Below are 20107 nucleotides of genomic sequence, written 5' to 3' on the forward strand. Positions count from 1 at the left end.
TGCTGCGGCTTTGTTGGAGCAAAGAGACACGAATAGTGAGACGGCACTTTTATTCCCTTTGTTTATAATTGTCTTTTGTAATGTAATCCCTGAACATTTTGTGACACTTTATGCTGTTTTGTTGTGGTATTGAAATGCAATATCTCAACTCAAGAATCTGAACTGACTGAGAGATGTCTGTGACTGATGATCCTGTGTGTCGACTTTCAGGGGGAAGAAATACAAATGTACAAAAATTTACACCAGAACCTCAACAGATGCAGCATATTAGCCACATAATGAGATTCAACATCACTACCTTGTCCCAAACTGCACTTTTAGGTATAAAAAAACATACAAATAATAGTAACAATTAATTACTATGACACCAAATAAGGTCTGAAAGGCTCTGGCGGCTGACCTGGCTTTAAGCTCTGTGTTGTCATCTATGGGGGGCAGTGTGCTCTTTGAAGGGTGCCCTGATGATGACATGGACTTGGTGTGGCGAGGTCGTGTGGAGCTCATCGCAGTTGATGGAGTGCTTCCTGAAACCTCTGTTAAACTTGGGATCAAAGGCAGAGAGAGAGAGAGAAAGACAGAGAAAGACAGAGAGTCAGTAAGAGAGACAGAGAGAGAGAGAGTGGACATATGAGCAAAAAGATGGACATACAACATCATATTACAGGGTGTCTACAGGTTAAACAGGTAAACACGCAGCAGGTAATTATAAAAGTAATATTAGGTTCAGTAGCTTTAAAACAGCCGAAATGTTTCCCCTGATAATGAAGAATTAATTGTGACAAAATAAATTAAATGATATATGAAATTATATAAAATGTTTATATTGAAATCAAGACCTCAAGACTATTTAGTTACTTTTATTGCCTAATATTGATAATATTTAATTTTAAGAGAATTCAAGACATTTTTAAGAACCGGCAGACACCCTATTAAAACCTGCACATGTCCACTATGGAATAAACGACATAAATCTTACAAAATACTGGAGAAGAAACGTCCATTATGAGACTAAATGACACCGAGAACATACTGAGCGAAATGTCATGCTGTACCTAGGTGTGTGTGTGTGTGTGTGTGTGTGTGTGTGTATGTATTTACCTGCTGTCTTTGCCATTGGGAATAGCCGAATAGCGGTCAGTGGAGGATCGCTCACACACATATGTGTTCCTGCGTGTCATTGATCCATTTGTCTGTTCATGGAGAGAAAGAAGATAGATAGATAGATAGATAGATAGATAGATAGATCAGACATTGCACAGGAACAATAGTACATAAAAATAAATGATCGACTATCTAAATGTATTAATTTTTTGACAGTGTGTGTATCAGTAAAAACTGAACTTCGACACTAAATACTAATACAGAATGTAATAGTATTTACTAATTTCTTTCTGTAATATTTAGGTAGCATGGTTCCTCCTGACGTCTATGGACCTGCCTTCTCTGATATGTGTGTGTGTGTGTGTGTGTGTGTGTGTGTGTGTGTGTGTGTGTGTGTGTGTGTATGTACATGTGTTTGTGTGTGAGTGTGTGCATGTGTCCTCCACTTCCTCACCCCCACAGCACTGGTAGTTTTCTTCCTCTCCTGCACACCCAGAGGCGAGGCGGGAACGTCTCCCTTGGAAGTGTTGAGCTCCAGCCTGCGAGCTCCATCCCATTCCTCCCTGTGGTCACTCTCCACACTGAGTGCCTGGCCGCGCTTCGAATACGACACCGCAGGGGGCACAGATGGACCCACTGGGAAACACACACACATGAAAGCAGTTACACACTTTTTTGGACCAAGTATATCCTTATTTCTACAGCTCTAAAGTCAAGAATCCCTAGTCAAAACAGGACAGACCACAGTATCTATGCCAAAACAGCATCAAGCCAAGCCACTCAAAGCCAGGATTTACCTCATAAAATACTACAAGATACTGTGCAGAAACATTTTGTGCAACATGTTATACAGTCATAGAAGCCAAGGCAAGCAGGTACAGTACAAAGCAAAGCTATTCCCTCCTCATGCTTTGAGGTGCTGTTCCTGAGTCATCTGCAGGAAAGCAGCCAGCCAACAGATGGCGCCAGACACAATGGCTCCACATGACGCAGGAGGAAGTTGCTACATAACCAGCAGCACAGGGCTCAGGTTGAGTCACTGCTTTATTCATCTAAGTTTGGTTTATGCTTCTTGCACCGTCATAGTAGTTAAAGCTACAGCTAACAGAGACTGCAGTGTGATACAATTATTGATCCCCACGGGGGAAATGTTGTTTTTCCGCTTCTCTTGTCGTTTCCTGCTCCCAGCAGAACAGAATCCAAGCTGCAGTACAAAATAAGACTTTTAAAACGGCTGGTTTTCAGTGGGTTGCTCAAAGACACATCAGCAGGGCGGATGTTTGCTGACACACTGGGGTCTAATCATATCAGCCTGTCACCCAGTTTAACTCATCCTCAGTGACTAAGAGCAACTTCCCCCTACACAACAAGCAGCCAGCAGCACTCTCAGAGCTGGGAAGGACGAGGTTACTTTACTTTGCTTCTCTACGACATCACCACCATCACCATCATCATCCCCACCATGATCACTGTAGCGCCGCTGCTTCTGATTGGCCGAGATGCTGCGTGTGACCTTGGGATGGGCCGGAGATATGCTGGAGCTGTTGTTGATGTCACTGGTCGGCCGTTGTCGCTGACCCAGGGCGCTGTTAGTCAGGGGCTCACTCCCCTCGAACTGAAACACGCACACAAACGCAGAGGAGTTTGATGACAGGCATGGTGACGCAACACTTAATCTACTTGTAATGATATCAAGATACACTGGAATGAAGATGAGGTAAGTCATGTAAAAGCCGCTGACCTCTGGAGCTTTCCTGCCCAGCAGTAGGTAGGTGGCCATGACATCATCATACTTCTGGCCAAGCAGAGATTCAGTGATCTCATCCTTTGGGAAGCCCATGGCAACCATGAGCTCTGTTGGCAGACAGAAGACGATATATGTCACTGAGTCAGTACACCAGATATCAAACAAAGGGTGACATCTATACACACACACACATTTCAACAGACCTATTCTGGCTGTGTCATTGAAGTCAGTCTCGGGTTCGATGTATGGTTTTAGCTCTTCCTCCTCGTGACCCACATTCATCCAATGGTCTTTCATGATTTGCTGACAGGAAACAAAAGGCAGTCAGTATTCATTTATGCACCATAGCATAGACTGATCATGCTGCAGTGAATGGATACTCATAATGCACATTTGCAATTATAGCAAGTTGCATCAGGGAAAAGACCCTGATGAGAACTTTAGATAAGCTGTTTTGGATATTTACAGTCATAAATTAAGCTGGGTGTTATCAATTCTTATTACAGTTTGAAAAATGTTCACTATTAAACATTATCCCAGTCTTAACTGTTGGGGTATTAATGCACTGGACAGATTCGGTATTAAAAAAAAAAAAACAACTAAAACCTACATCATATTTGCAAAGTAGAAACTGTTCACTAGCCACAACCATCTGGCCATGGATAAACTGGATGCAGCCCCAGTCTGATGCATAAGGAATATGTTACTTTATCCCTGTTTTACCTCTTCTACTGCCTCACCATATTCCCTTTAGTTTTGATTCCTGAATTGGGAAACCACTCTAAGATTTAAATTTTTTCTTCATCTGCACATGAAAAGATTGTATATTCAAGCACTGTCTGTTCAAGATGAACAACAAAAGGACATGTCCTTAAAGACGAAGTGCAACACTGGCGCTCCGGAGCAGATAAGTGTATGAAAGGATCGGTGAATACCTCCAAACTGCCTCGTTTGACAGGGTTGAGCACTAGTAATTTCTTCAGCAGGTTTTCACAGTCTGTGGACATGTAGAAAGGAATACGGTACTTTCCCCGTAGGACCCTCTCTCTCAGCTCCTACACAGCAACCCACAGACAGGGATTAAACCAAAGCATGAATTGGCAGTAAAAACTGTTTCCTAAAAAAGGGAAGATTAGAAATCGCTCTCAGCCAAAACGAAGCGACCTTCAAAAACCCATTAAGATGGAGCAAATGTAGAATTCCCACTTAATATGTGACATGCTGAATTCTCTTCTTAATCCAGTTACTCAGTAACCCAGTTTTGGGTTGACGCGTGTAAACATCATAACTCGGTTAAATTATCCTGTTTAAGCTCATACTCAGGTCATGAGAAACCTAGTTATGACACAGGGCTTAGTCCCAGATTAAACAAGTTACTGTAGCATGTAAACATGATAAATATTTTTTTTAAAAAAACATCATTGGTATTATTTTACTATTGGGATCATCATTTCATTTGCTTCCATTATCAATTAATATTAATAGCCAATTATTGCTCAGTCAAATATGAACTGTTCAAATAAGGAACAGATGGCTATTAACCTCCTCAACTCTGCCACTCCCGTTAGTGGGTTCATCATCACAAATGCTCAAATTTAAATTCTAGTGAAGATCCTGAGCTTTCCAAAACCAAATATGGCCTGCTGACTTATACAGCATGTCTATAAAATGATACAAGGCATCTAGATATTTTCTATTGATGTAATGGTGCAGTAATAAAACAACGGCACTCAGTATAAGTGTAATGGTACTTCAGTGAAGCGTTGCAACCAGCAGAGACAGAATAAATACTGTAATAGGTGCCACTATTGCACAACATGGAAAACAGAAAGTTTTTATGACTTTGAAGCTACTTAAGTAGAGGGGAAAATCAGAGTTCAAATGGTCAATATCCTATCAAGTCAAATGTGGAAGGATTACTGAAAGTGGTGGACACACATTTTCAAACTTTGTTACTGGAAGGAATATTCAGTTTGCTGGTTTATTGATGGCAATAGGGAGACTCGATCACCCGCATCAGGGTTACTCTGTGCATATAAACCTAACCACAGACACACACATCAACCAGAAAAACACCTTTAGGTTCTGTCCATCAAAAGGCAGTGATCCGCTGACCAGCGTGTAGAGGATGACCCCAAGGCTCCAGACGTCCACCTCGGGCCCATCATACTTCTTCCCCTGGAAGAGCTCTGGAGCAGCGTAGGGCGGGGAACCGCAGAAAGTATCCAGCTTACTGCCCAGAGTGAACTCGTTGCTGAAGCCAAAGTCAGCAATCTTGATGTTCATGTCAGCGTCTAACAACAGGTTCTCTGCCTGAAGAGGGGAGAGATGGGATAAATTACCTTATTGGTTAAAGGAATAATCAGTAGACTTACCCAGACTTAAATTTCAAGATATGTATTTTAAATATAAATGATACAATGTCTAAATAAGATAGCTTCAGAATTGCTGTAAGGTTTATTTTTTTTCACTTTGACAGAGCTAGGCTAATGACTCCCATAGACCACAAGTCTTTATGCTAAGCTAACATAAAATGCTACCCATAGGAACCAAACCAGTGGGTGCAGAGAGGTGAAAATGGTATCAAACATCTTGTCTCAGTCTGAGTAAGTAAAAAGGGTATTTTGCCCTAAACACTGGAGTATTCCTTTAAGCCACTGTCCATGACAACACATAGTTATACAGGCTTGTCTCTATATAAACATCTCAGCAACACACAACATACAAGGAATCAAATGTCAGACTTAGCAAAGACATATGACAAAAGTTAAAATCTCTGCAGTGCATTTTATTTTACCTTTAGATCCCTGTGCACTATCCTCCTCTGGTGACAGTACTGCACTGCAGACACAATCTGAAACACACACACACACACACACACACACATCAGGACACACTACAGGCATACACCACTGTGTGAGGCTGCAACATCGGCATGCTCTGTCATAATACTTATCCAAGGTTCGTGACCTCCCATTTTTCATTTGACTGAGTGGGACTAAATTGTGCCTTTTCAGGCCCAAATGTCTCCAATAAGCCAAAGCCTCTGTATTAGTTAACACACAACAAGCTGCTGCTGTGACAGATGACAGGGAAATCTCACCAGCATATGCCCAAAAAGCTATCAATCAAAATGCTGCTGTTTTAGTAAAAACACGTTTTGCTGTGATTGATGCCGCCCACACACACCTTTCTGTGTGCTAAGCTGTCCGTGCTGCATAGTCGCGCAAACTGCCCACACTGTATCACACACAGTTCCTCTGACTCATCTAAGACCGTCACTGAGGACGTTAAATATGGCCAGCATGGCATGAAAAAAAAAAAAAAACAACAACTGGTCACTGGGTTGCTGGTAAGAAAGTCAGGCTTACACTTTTATTCATGACTTCCAAAGAATAGAAAGAACATCACAAGAAATGTCATTTTATGAATAAATGTGATGAACACTTTGATCCTATTTCTTTATTTGTTAGGTTTCCACGGTATAATTATGTGCATGGGACAGATAAGTAAATACTAGCGCCACTAGGTGTCAGAGCAGCATCTGGAAGAGAGGTTGTTTTTAATCGCTGTCCTCTAGAGCCACGCTATCTGCTCTCTATCTTCCCTTGCAGTTGGTGACTAAGCTAGCTCTGGGAATTGAATTTGGTCTCCTGACTGCAAATGGTGAGGAAAATAATGGAATGACGACAGCGGTGCAAGTCTTGCTATGCTGTTAGGTTGCCGATGACTCACCTGTCTGAACTTGGCCCTGGCCTCCTTCTCCTTCATTCTGCCATGAGCCACCAAATAATCAAATACCTCACCTGGGGCAGAAGAGGGGGTAACACACAATCATCATCAACATCATCAATCATCATCAACATCATCAACATCATCGTCAACATCGTCATTACTGTTGTCATCATCCTCTACATGACTACGATCACGCTTACACAGTTGTGCTCCTCTTCAGCTTTATTTCAGCTATGGTTACAATAAAAGTCTGTGCTTTCATTGCCCGCTGTGAGGCACTTCAGATGAAAGCATCCACCAAATGGCATGTTGTGATCATCACATCTGCACTCAAACATTCAAGATGCGGAGCACAAGCGGAGTTGCTTTCAGACGTGCAAAGATCAAGTGTTTTCTGTGTTGAATATTACATTAGGGAAGACGGTGATGCAGCTTGTATTGACTTGACAATGTGGCATGCTGGGTAGGGTTTTGGTCGCGTTGCTTATTGCTCCTTGAACCCATAATGTGGAAATAGCAAAAATAACACCCTCAAAAATTAAGATACTGAGTAAATACACAGTTCATTAACAAGTCACTTACCACCGCTGGCGTACTCCATCACCAAATAAAGTGTCTTTTCCGTCTCAATCACTTCAAATAGTTTCACTGGTGGGTGAGGAGGGAAACAGAAGAAAAGACATAAATATATTATGTGGACAAGTGAGAATAAGGCTTTTCCTGCTATGGCTGGGGTCTAACTGACATAATGAGTTTCAGTGATAATTCTGTCTAAATCTGTGTCTAAATCTGAGTCCTCAGAACATTGTGAAGGCAGTGGAAAACAGAATCACAGATAAAAATCCTGAATCTTCTGTAAACAAATTCTGGTTGTTGAAAGAGCCTTGGCATGGGGATAAAACTACTGTCAAACTGTCCAAAGTACAAGCCAAACCCCAAATACTGCTGGGGACAATTTCGCTCTGTGGTGAGAAGCAAAAAGGAATAAACACAAACATTTTAGGCGAAAGGGCTTCTTCAGAGTTAATGTTTTAGTGTCATCCCCTCCGATTTGTTCGATTGATGCAGCCTGAAATTTAACTGGCTATGCACAATAACTTTATCACTTTTTACATGAGGGTTAAATTTGACTTTGCATTACTTTTATTTTGACTGTATGAAAGGGGAGTGTGACTGTAATGCTGTTATCATGACTAACAGTCACTAAGGAATCAGCTGATTCTGTTCAAAAATAATAATAATAATAATAATAATCATGCTGTTGCATTTTCAGTTTTGAACTTACCTATATTTGGATGATTTAATATCTTCATTATTCGGACTTCCCTGAAGAGCTGTTGAGATAGAGAGTAAACTGTTAATGCACCGAAAAATGTCATGTCAAACCACATTACAAGCCATCCTTTGTGTCCCGAGTCTGTCATGTCTGTGTCTGCTGGGAAACGTAATGCAAGAATCTATTAGGCACTGATTAGGAAGCTGAGCTAAGGGAGATGAGCACAATAAAGTCAGTGCCAAAGTGTGTATTCATCTGAAACTGGATTACAATCCCAAAGGAACATGAGAAGGCCAGGGGATCGTGGGGCTCCCGTACTGTGTGGAGCAGTGTGAATGATGCACCAGCCCCTCAGCAACCCCGGCCCTGAACATAAGAGGAGCAGAGCTACAACCCCACACTGCAGTCCAGCCAATCAGCCGTTCAAACAGCCAGTCAGCAGCTCACCAGACACAGCCAGCCACTGGTGCCTGAGCACTGCAGCGGCACACCGGCCCACAGCACAGCTAGACAGACAGGCATCTGCTGCCTAACATAATCATCTTAACACTGACAACAGCATATCGATGCAGTGCCCACGAGCCGGCACTACAGGTTAGAAAAACATGAACATGACAAAACAGAGGCACTGGGAGTTCTCACTGCTAACCAGACTCAGGACAAACTTTTACAGCAGGCCTGGGTGATAAATCGATTGTAAAATCGAGATTTTAACGAGAAACATTATAACGTGGGGATTTACAGCAGCTCATCAAACAACATCAATAGCATTCCACAATAAAAGCCCTGACCATATCGACTGCATGATAGCTAATTAGAAGAGACTTAATTTACTCAAATCATTTCACCAAAAGATAAACTCAATGAAACAATATACTATTATCTATTTATGTATATATTTTTATGTATAATAATAATAATAATAATAATAATAATAATAATAATGATGATTAAAATAATAATAATAATAATAATAATAATACTGCTGATGATGCACAATAATGAGATCCTTGCAAGTGCTGTTAACAGTTTCATTTGTTTTTGATATTTTATTAAGTTTGTTTAGTGAAATACAAGAAAAATTAAAGACCAGACCTATTTTAAAGGTATAATTGAGCCAAACATTACATTTTCCAGTATTATGAGCAAAGATATTCATGACAGTTGCCTGCAGAGTCAGAGTATTCAGTGAAGCTGAAGTTAATGTCTTGTCTCCTCTCTGTCTGTGACGGCTGATGTCAGATGAGCTCCTCTAGCCACTTAGAGGTGCTGTTTAATCATTTACATACTACTGCTTCCAAGTTGTGCAAAAGCTGAGGTAGGTGTCGAATTTCAGCACTCACTCAGCTGGGATTTAGAATTTACCGCTACCTGAGACAGAGCACCGATTTTGCCACTTGCTGACCATTTAGATTTACACGAGGTTCCTGCTGTCATCATCTGGGCTCTGTTTTAAAACGAGAACATGGATTCCTAGATGTCATTATCTAACAAGGTAGAACCTGAACAGGGGAGTCAATACTGTCGTGGTTTGTATTCCTGTGTGTATATGTGTGTGTGTGCGTGTGTATGCCAACGTGCAGCTTTTCTAATGGCCTTTTAGGTCTTACATAAGTGCTGGGGCAGTCTATGTTTCTAGGTCATTAAACGCAGCCATTATTCCAGTGTGAGCAGGCCCAACTCTGTGGGACCAGCTCAGCTGCAGTCTGGTTCAACAGCATGCAGCGACTCTCTCTCTCTCTCTCTCTCTCTCTCTCTCTCTCTCTCTCTCTCTCTCTCTCTCTCTCTCTCTCTCTCTTTCTCTCTCTCCCTCTCTCTCTCTCTCTAACTGTAAATCTCTTTCTCTCTTTCTCTTCAACATTCCCCTGATCTCTGTCTCTACTTGCTTGCCTGCTTCTCTGATTCTTTTTTTTCTGACGCCTCCCATTACATTAAATTCAACACCCACCCGTCCCCGTGCACAGTTGTTGCAAAGTGCTTAAAAAAAGGGTGCATTGTAAGGGCAGGTAAACTGATCTGTGTACTAGATCAAGGGCAACAGTAAAACACTGTGTGTACAAATGCAGAGAAATTTGGATCCATGTAAAAATATTAAGATCAGTTGTGTGAAACTGCTGGAGAACTACAATTAAAAGCACGTTAACTCCAAATTCTCTTTTTGAAATTAGCCATTTCAAAGGAATATGTGTACAGTCTGAATAAGCCGGGACAATTTTTTAGTGCAAATATTTCATAAACATCTTCCATCCCTGAGCGGTTCAGATTAGTGAGTTACTCCATATTCACCAGCCGCTACATTGGCCTCAGAGCTTCCCCAGTGGTAACAAAGTCAATTAGATGGAAACACACTGACACAATAACCAGATGATGTCCTGCGGTACACATGAATAAACACATAAGTCACAGCCACAAACCTCCATCCATCTACGCATGAGCGTGTACATGTGACTGCCCAAGGCTGTGATTTATTTTTTTATTATTATTCTGAATGAGTGAGGGCCTGAAGAGTCAGACATTCTTTCATCACTCTATCTCTCCCTCTCTTCCTTTCTCTGTCGTTCTCTCTCTCTTTCTCTTGCATCATTGCCCTAAAGCTCCTCACATGGGAAGCACGCATGCAGCCACTTGGAAACAGAAATTAGAGCAGATCTGAGTGGCGGTGAAAAACGATGACAGCTAATGCTAATGCAGGTTCAACAGAGATGTAGCCGTCAGGGAAGCTAACAGGGCTGAGGATGAGTTTGGAGTCTTTGAGCCAATCGTGTGTATCAATATTGATAAGAGCATAAAACAAGCGTAAAGGTGACACAGGAGTCAGCGGTTTTGAGTGCGGTTCTGGATGAAGTCCTGATAAAGACTGAACGTTTGCCTCTTTCATGGTTGGGTTTGTAGCTCCGTTCATAGGCCGCCATTCTATTTGTATCACAGTTTGGCTTGAAAAAAATGTACTGACTCAAAATAAAAGCAGTTACATTTTCATTTAAACATAAACTAACAATTCGCCACAAAAAACTTGAATAGGGCTTTTGCCTATTCAGTGTTCTGTAAAGGCTGTGCAGTGTAGCAACAGAAAGCCTTTGCATGCGGCTCATTACAAAGTCAGATATTAGGATGAACATTGTTGTTAATCAAAAGCAAAGCTGGATGTTGTACACCAAATGTGTTGAATTTAATTTTGCAATGCACTCAAAAAAGCACACAACAGGCATGAACTGTGGTTAAAAATACAAAAAATGGTTCATCTCACATGTACGGTTCACTGACCTGAGGGCAGAATCATGATTTTCAGTTTCAATACAGAATTGTTACTCAGTCCTGAATCCTACACTTGAACTAACCCTCCAATGAGATATAAGTGACCCTCTTTCAGCACAGTCAAGGGATCAATTCAGATGATAATCTGCATCACTGAATAAAGTCAACGATCATATGGAAAAGCTACAGAAACATACCCTGTGTCACACACATGAGAACGCAGAATCTCCAATGGGCCTGAACCTCAGTAGTCTGTGCCAGTGACCTACTTCCAGGCACCCAGAGGCACCCAGACTTCCAAACTAGCCTTAATTACAGCAGTGTCCCCATGCAGAAGGAGCACAACAGTAGATGTCAGACTGGGAACACACAGGAACTGGCTGGACTATTTCAGTCACAGCAGCACAGCTGCTCATTCAACATGGGGATTATTGATAGGCTGAGTAGCCTGGAAGCCCTCATCCCCCTAATAAGTGTGCATTTGTGTTTGCATTTGTGTGTGTGTGTGTTTTCACATGTCAATACTGTACTTCAAATCAATATGTTATCCATAAATAAACTATTACTTTCAGTTTATCAGAGAAAGACAGCAAAAATCAGAGAAATACACAGGGCAAGATCACTTGAATATCACTGACATACACGTTGCAGATACACTGCAACATGAAGAAAAGGCATATCGCTCTGTCTCTCCATGCTTCTGGAAGAATGACCCCTCTTCTTCATTATGCACCAACACCGAGAAGCAATTTGGTGACAGACATCACAGCTAGCCAAACGCCAAGCACAAAAGCGCCATTCAAAGCCGCGAGAGCAGTGAAAACGTATTCATGCACAAGTATACACACGCATATCTTCGTGGTCTAGACATTTTGATTCATTTTATGATTCACCTCAGACAACAGTGCTGTCTGTCTAATCACATTCCACTCAGCTGAAAGAGACCAAAGCTCCCCTCACCCATGGGGCATGACAGCATTTCATTGGCTAATGCAGAATGGCAGGCACAAGACAGACATAAACAACAGCCATTAAAAGAGCTTGACCTCGCGTTAGGCCTTTTGCAATTGGCAGAAAAAACACAGACAGGGTCAGAGGGCATTTATTCTGAATGTGCACTGACTGCTTTGAAAAGGAATAGGTAGAAGCACATTCAGAGGAAACAGAGGCAGTCTGAGGGTTAACACTGCGACTCAAGCTGAGAAATGGGATTCTTCCTGGAAGAGCTGCCAGTGTTTCTGTTGCATCATTTACACTCACTTCATTCAGTTTTGCACCTCAAAAATTACCATCAGTCTGAATCTGCATGAGCTATAACAGCATGCACACACTGAAACCATCCTAATAAGTCATTAAGTCTCATATGCATCATAAAAATTGTTTTATTTTTTTCCCCCTTTTTTCCTTCTCATTTTATTTTCTTAAAACAAGAGGGAAAGACCTGCCAGTGGGATGAGATTTCATTTGTTTGTAGAGCAGTTTCACCGGGAATAAGTATAAATATGTTGAAATAAGGCAGAATAAGGCAAATCATAGCATTAGAATCAAGAATCTTCTCTGAAACAAGTTGATTAGCATTGGAAACAAGTGGGATTATCTCATCCCACTGGCAGTTTTTTTTTTTACTTGTTTGAAGAAAAGCATTATTTTCAAGGTTGAATATGAGACTAAATAACATTTTAAGATAGAGATTAGCAGGACTAGCAGGATGCTAATGTGTTAATCAATTCCTTAACCTTGTGTTGCTGTCACTGCCTGCTTCATTGTGTTGAAGCAATGGAAAGAAACGGCTCTTATTTACAATGAGAAAAGACCCAGAGTGCAGTGAGATGGTGGGATCAGAGCAATGTTTGCTCAGTGAAAGAGGGGATTAACAGAGGGGACTATTTTAGGGGCCGAAATGCCTAAAAACCATGACAACGTCAGCATCTCTGACCACAGTTGACATGTGATGCATTTCCTATGGCAGCTCTCAGGAGGTGCTTTGGGAACTCAGCTGACCTCATTTCCTGTTACACTGAAACCACCACAAAGTCACACCAGGGCACAGAATGCCAGTGGACCATGAGGGAGCAGATTTTGGACCACCACAGCTTCATGCTAACCTTATGACTAATTCTAGTCTTGTCTAACCTTTTTAAATGGACATAATGGAGGGAAAACACCAGAATGATAAAGATCAGCACTGGCTATGAGGAAAATCTTAATCTTACCAACAGTAATCCACAATACAACTTCAGACGAGCATACACCCTCTATGAAGTACCTCATGTACTTGTTCCTTTTATAATTTTTTTAGGCATATTTACAATAGTTAATTGAGTGCAGAAATGATAAATGGCAAAAATACTGATAATAAATGTACGTATGTATGTATGTATGTATGTATGTATGTATGTATGTATGTGTATGTATATAAACATATTATATACATACATGTGTGTATGTATATACACACATATGTATGTATGTATGTATATATGTATGTATGTATACACACACACACACACACACACACACACACACACACACACACACACACACACATACATATATATGCATATATATTCACACGTGTATGTACATCTATATATAGTATATATAACATATACTTACTAAACACATGCATACACATACACAATATATACAAATTATAGAGCATGTACTCTATATACATGCATATAACTGCATACATATACACAATATGTAGTGAAAAGAGTCGGTCTGACAATGAAAACCATGCAGGCTTAACCATCAAAGAGTAAAATATGTGCAAGAGCACAAGCATGCAAACACATGTCTACATTACCTACTGGCCACAATGTATGAGCAAAAATCAAAGTCCAAAGATTCATCTAAATGCAGCCTTCAGAGCTGCTTCAGAGTCATGATTATTTCATCACGTTAAAAGGGATTCTGGGTAAGATCCTGAGTGGATGTGATCACCTGTGACCAGGTATTACTTGTTATTGTCCTGGCACTGCTGAATTTTTTCACAAGACCTTTAAAGGATAGGCTCAGGTTTTTGAAGTCTGTTCCCTTTATGCCAGTCACTGAAGGTTACATTTTCACCTTAATCCAACCAGTCCTCCATACCAGAGGCGCAGCACAAGCTCCACAACTACAGCTCAATTTAAGTCTGGAAGGCCAAACTCACCAATCGCCTTTAGTGCAAAAAAACACTAAACTTTGCAGGCAGAGATAATATGGTGCTACAGAGGGTTCACTTTACACAATCCAACAGTAGTTTGTAGTCACTGTTGCTAAATTCCCTCTTTGTTCTCTCAAAGGAAATCAGTGGAACAGCCATGGTGACCTTGAGCGATTTTTGTTCTCACATCCAGGAAAGGCACAAACATGAACTATTTTCTTTGATTTCTTATCAATTTATCTTCTGTCTTCTATGTTCTGTTGATATATGACAATACAGTAACTTCCGCAGCAGCAAGTCACCAAGCCTCACAAAGGTTTACCTGGAGGCATCTGTCCTAACAGAGAGGAAATTTAGCTACAGTGACTAACAACTACATCTCAATTTTGTAAAGTGAACCTTCTGTAGGACTATATTATTTTTGCCTACAAAATAGTGGGGTTTTTTGCACTGAATGATGCCTGATGAGTGTTGCCCCCCTAGCTTTAAACTGAACTGTAGTAATGGAAGTCATGCTGCACCTGCGGTACGGCACGCTGGATGGATCAAGGCAAAAATGCAACCTCCATTGCTCGATGTTGCCGGTGGCAGAAATAAAGGCAACAGACTTCAAAAACCCAAACCTATCCTTTAAAGGAGCTAGATGCTGTGAAATACTGAGAGCCAAATATTACTCATAACAATCGTGGAGTCATACTGTATCAACTTTTGAGGTTGTTTTTGCAGCTGCTGAAGCATCAAGGAGCATCAAGCATTACACGCTTCTTTTGAGACGGCAGCGTTGTGGGCTTTTGAAGACCTTCCTTTAAGTCTTAGTGGGAGATAAGTGAGTAAGGGAGCGAGCGTCTGTGAGTGCACTGCCTATGTTTGAGTGCATTAGTGAGCGTACACATGTTGCCAAAACTGTGGAGCTGAGGTTCAGAGTGTGAATATGCCAGCTTGACCCTTCATGAAGCAAAGCATCACCTGGCAGGAGAAGCATACTGGCAGACTATATGCTACATGTGGATGTATGTGTGTATTTCAGTGTGTCTGACTGAACATATGTGTATGCATGTGCTTATATGAGCCTTGGCTATGTGTACAGTGCCAGATGGTGTGGCCACCAGCCTGGCTCTTTTGAGTCCATAAAAAGACAGATCAGTGGCATTTTGACGGGACAACATGAAAGAGCTGCCATTATCTGTGAGTAGAGGAGTTGATGCAGCCAGATCAGGCCTCTCCAACCTCACTCGCCCACACCGGGAGCCAAACAGGACGCTCCCAGGACGACAGAGAGAAGAACAACACCACACAAAACTGTACTACTAACACAACCCTGTGAATCCATGGCGCGTTTCTTCCCTGCTCACCCTGTATGCCCTTCCATTTAATCAACTCGCATCACAGCAGACCGAGGGGAGGAGACAAGGTCAGCTCACACGCCAGATTTTGAGACACACCAGAGAGTCCCTGTACCTTTACTCTTCACCCATTTAAAAAAGGGCCTGAGTCACTGAATCAATATTATGTCCTCCTGTCACCTATAGCCACCTCTAGAAAATTGCCTCGACAGCTACTTGCAGCATGGCATTTTTTAACCATGTACTCAGACGCTGTAGCGCCATCAGTTTATTGGCCAAGCCTCTATGTTGTGAAACTACACTCTGGTCGACCACTTGAACCTTACGGGGGGGGGAATTCCATTCTAAAACAGAGTATGAGAATGACTTCTTTCACCTAAGGAAATCTATCCATCCATTTCAAGATCACAATGGGAGCAGAGCAGCTCAGACATCCTTTTACACGGCAAACTTATTTATTCCATCTCCTGCTGGGGAACCTTTTTGAAGTTTAGTCTGGATTTGCAAACATGAGCAAGCCTCTAAAAAAGCTAGCAACAAAAAGTTGTATCCGTTTTTGGAGCTGTTTCACTGAAAATGAAAACGAAGACCAGTGACTTTTGTTTTTTTTACGTTATTAATACTCATCCATAATAATTCCATAGACCCCCACATTCTATTCATCTAGGGACAGGCGATTTGCCCCTGTTTAATTTCATAATAAGCATAAAGAATTATGTCAGTATTGCTATCTAACAATCTCAGATACCACATACAAAATAAATCATCAATATCCCAATTGATCAAACTCATATTGATCACATTGATCAGTATGGTAATATGAATCTGTAGTTTTCATATACATACCTTGTTTCACATCTCACTTAATTAGTATTTTATCTTTAATCCTGAATACAGAATTGTGTGTGACAATCACTAACTTCTGTTGAAAGATAATAAAGGCAAGGGCAAAAATTCAATATTATTCATATTAAATTTTTGCCCATGCTTTATCATCTTTTATTTTACTGTCACTGAGGCAACTCCATCCAGAACCTGTCTCTTGATGATTTCATAGGTAAGAGAGTTTATGCTCTTCTTTCTAGCTCATGTTGTCACATATTGATGTCCAAGATCACAGGGGTAACATGTGAATTCTGTATTAAGATGTTCCTTTCAATGCATCCACAGTGGAGGGTTCACAGGGGTAGGACACTCTGAGTCAATGAGACAATCGATTTAGTCCGGGAGACGACTGCTGCATTATAAGACTAGTTTCTGCATTGCAGATGGAGCTTCCGTATACCATTACAGCAACCTATAGCACTGAGCCGAGGACGTTAAAATGCACAGACACGTACACTATACATTACACAGAGGGATGAGCACAAGCACGCAGGCATCTACATGAAATGTGCTAAGTCAAACACAGACCCACGTACTCAGATTCACATACACGGACGCACATGCTCCATATAAACAAACAGACTTGTAAACAAGAAGACACGCATAAGCACACACAAATGTGTGCATACACCTAGTTACACCAATTATAGCTCATCCGCAATAAAAAGCCATTAGACCTCTACATATTGACCCCTCTCAGGTCTGCTCTATCTGCGGCGGACATCTGAAAGGAAAGATGAATAATTAAACAGACGGGCCCGGTCTGCCTGCCCTCTCACACAACACGTCTGTTATGCCACATTCATCACCAACCAGACTCATCAGCAGTTTAACCACTCATGACCTGGACAAGACGGTCCCCCAAAATCACTGAAGATATGCACTGAGTTTATATGCAACGCCACACACGACTTAAAACGTCCATTATTCCATTATGTGAACGGATTAGGAACCGCACATTAAGACGTTTAACAAAGCAACTGGCAGAACGACATTCATCTAGCTCAGATTAGATTTAACTGAGAGCTGGGGATTCTCAAAAACTCTCTCCACTGATTGGCTGGAGAAAGAGAGTTAGATTCCATTAATATCCAAGTCAATTAAAGAACAAGGCCAAGCCACATAACCGTGCGAAAGGACTCTCCAATTGGCCGGGAATACTCTGCTGATGTGAAAGCAGGATTTTAGCCAAGAATCAAATTTGTCATTTGCTCTCACATCAACCCCACAATTATGCCCTGTTTGATTACCCCAGCCTTCATTTACCACGATGTGCTGGGTAACATCCACTGAGCTCACTCCTCTCATCTCCATTCAGCCCGTTTTGAAAGGGCAGACATTTTGGTTATTATTTTGTCATTAAGAAGCCTGTAGCAGCAATATACTCTCTCACTATTCAGTTATACAGCAATGGAGGTCAAGCGAAGCATCAAGGTATCTGCTGCCATTTATGTTGGTGTGGGGGTTACAATTATTATAACAAATCACACACTACAGTTGGTGCAATGTGTGCATCCTTTACAACCCCACTACAGTTAAAAGAGCAGCAAGGGTGAGTTATTCTTTGATAATGTCGTACAGTGGTGTGAGGGCCACAGAAAGTCTCACTGAAACTTGCACACCTACATCTGACTTGGAACAAGCAGAATGTATATCATTAGGGGAGTATATCACAATTTTCATTAGAATATGATGTTGTATTGATTCTTTGGACCATGATACAATATTTGCCAATATCCCAAAGTCAGCCACGATTTTGATTAGATTCTATTCAGGGGCCTTCCATCGATATGAGACAATATCATATACCCATTTAACTCATTTGCATATGGCATGTGATTTGTCAGTCAGCTCGTCTTTTGTCTGAAATCCAAAATACTTCCACACTGCTGATTTATTCCCAAGAGGGGAACAGATAATATCTCCTTATCGTATTTTTATTGACTACCAATACCTGCCTGGTGCTCGCACTATTTGTACACTTACGAAGGGGTGTAAATGGTGACACCAATGTGCTATGGAAATTTCAAAACAAAAGCATACCTCTAAGATGTCTATATGGATTGATATTTTCACTTATTATTGATTATACTGGCTCATCAATGGATTGTTACACCTCATTTTATATCATATTATTTTAGCTTTAAAACTCATGATAGCTGCTGCTGACAGATCTCCATCTTCTCTACAAAGTGAAATCGACCATGTGTGTGTATGACTTTGTGTGTTTAATCAGCAGAGAGAGCTGGATTTGGACTCAGTAATCAGGAAACAGTCCCAAACCCTGTGTTGTAATTGGTTATGACTGCTAGACAGGAGTAAGTGACAAACAGGCAGCTAGGGGTATTTTTAGCTGTTCCTAACCACAAACCAAGGGAGAGAGAGAGAGTGAGGGGAGCTGCTGGAGATTAAACAAGCCTTGTGGTCTCTCCTGACTACATCTGATTACATTATGTAAAACAGCCTGTTCTGAGTTCAAAGAGTAAGGAGACAGAGCAGCAGGGACTCTCAGGAGTGACTCATGGAAAAGCCAGCAACACAGTCACTAACCCGTTAATGTTGCCATGTGGCTAAGGTCGAATACAACTTACCTTCTGTAGACTGGTGGGATTCAGCTGAGTTTTGTCTATGATCTTCACAGCCACCTAGGGACAGAGAGAGAGAAAGAAAAGAAGAGAGAGCAGAGTGTTGAAAAAATGACACAGATGTCAAAACAAATTTGAGTTTTTTATATTGGTTTGGCTTTGATTGTACAATGAAAGCCACAGAACTGAAATGCACTGTCCTCATTATTATCCTCTGTAAAGTGACAATGTCAAAATACATAGCAGTTGAATTTATAAGTTGATCATTTATGCTTGAATACAGCTTCCACTGGCAGCAATAAAAAGTAGAACTTGTTTTTGTTATAAGGAAGTGTGTAAATAAGGGCTACAATACACACCAAGAACAGCATTATATGCACATACAGACACCTGTAAATACACAGACACATATATATGCAAATGTATACAGAGGAAGATGCAGATAAAGGTTTAGGTAAACGCTGTTCTGTGACTGCCTGGCCAAAGTTAGTAAGTGTGATTTCACAGGACCCATGGTTAGTAATTTACTGTTAGCTTGGACCCCTGTTCCCACTGGGTTCTCACTTAAAACTTGGCACCTTTCATAAAAGACAAACTGCAGACTCCCATTTTCCTGCTTTAAGTGCAATGAACCCAGACATTACGCCAACAAAGCTATTTTGACTATACATTTTACTGGAATTATACCGAACTAATACAGATTAGCTTTTGTTGTAGCACAAGATGAAATTTGTTGCTGTGTTACAATGTGTAAGCAAAAAAAAAAATCAATGCCTAAAAAAATCACATTTTGCAGCTTTATTACACAGACTTAGAGCCCCAGTCTGTAATTTGTTCCTGGTGGTCACAAAAAGGTTGAGTCGACACAAACTACATTCTGTATAGGCTCGAGGTAGCTGAGTCGACATGGGCCACATGGATGTCACATTGGCCACACCGGAACGTCATGAATGACTTAAAGCTACAGCATAATCAAAATTGATAAGGGTTTGTTTCAGTGAGGAACATAAGAGATAGAGCACACACATC

At 41.1% G+C, this 20107-nt stretch overlaps 1 protein-coding gene across 4 annotated transcripts in view; it reads right to left on the reverse strand.

The window, feature by feature from the left end:
• LOC115372333 (serine/threonine-protein kinase MARK1-like) overlaps positions 1–20107 on the reverse strand; it is a 32545-nt gene that overhangs the window by 3606 nt on the left and 8832 nt on the right. The window contains exons 3-15 of one of the 4 annotated variants that reach the window (XM_030070138.1): positions 19085–19138; positions 7869–7917; positions 7166–7231; positions 6584–6654; positions 5646–5702; positions 4925–5161; positions 3784–3903; positions 3052–3151; positions 2843–2955; positions 2518–2716; positions 1556–1737; positions 1099–1190; positions 401–541 (exon numbers count right to left, since the gene is read on the reverse strand). In XM_030070138.1, the coding sequence (XP_029925998.1) occupies positions 401–541; positions 1099–1190; positions 1556–1737; positions 2518–2716; positions 2843–2955; positions 3052–3151; positions 3784–3903; positions 4925–5161; positions 5646–5702; positions 6584–6654; positions 7166–7231; positions 7869–7917; positions 19085–19138 (1481 nt within the window). Of the gene's footprint in view, positions 1–400; positions 542–1098; positions 1191–1555; positions 1738–2517; positions 2717–2842; positions 2956–3051; positions 3152–3783; positions 3904–4924; positions 5162–5645; positions 5703–6583; positions 6655–7165; positions 7232–7868; positions 7918–17306; positions 17543–19084; positions 19139–20107 lie in introns of those variants that run through there. The other 3 variants (XM_030070139.1, XM_030070140.1, XM_030070141.1) reach the window with 3 other exon arrangements.

This window comes from Myripristis murdjan, chromosome 15 (assembly GCF_902150065.1).
Source record: "Myripristis murdjan chromosome 15, fMyrMur1.1, whole genome shotgun sequence".
NCBI classification, from domain to species: Eukaryota; Metazoa; Chordata; class Actinopteri; order Holocentriformes; family Holocentridae; genus Myripristis; species Myripristis murdjan.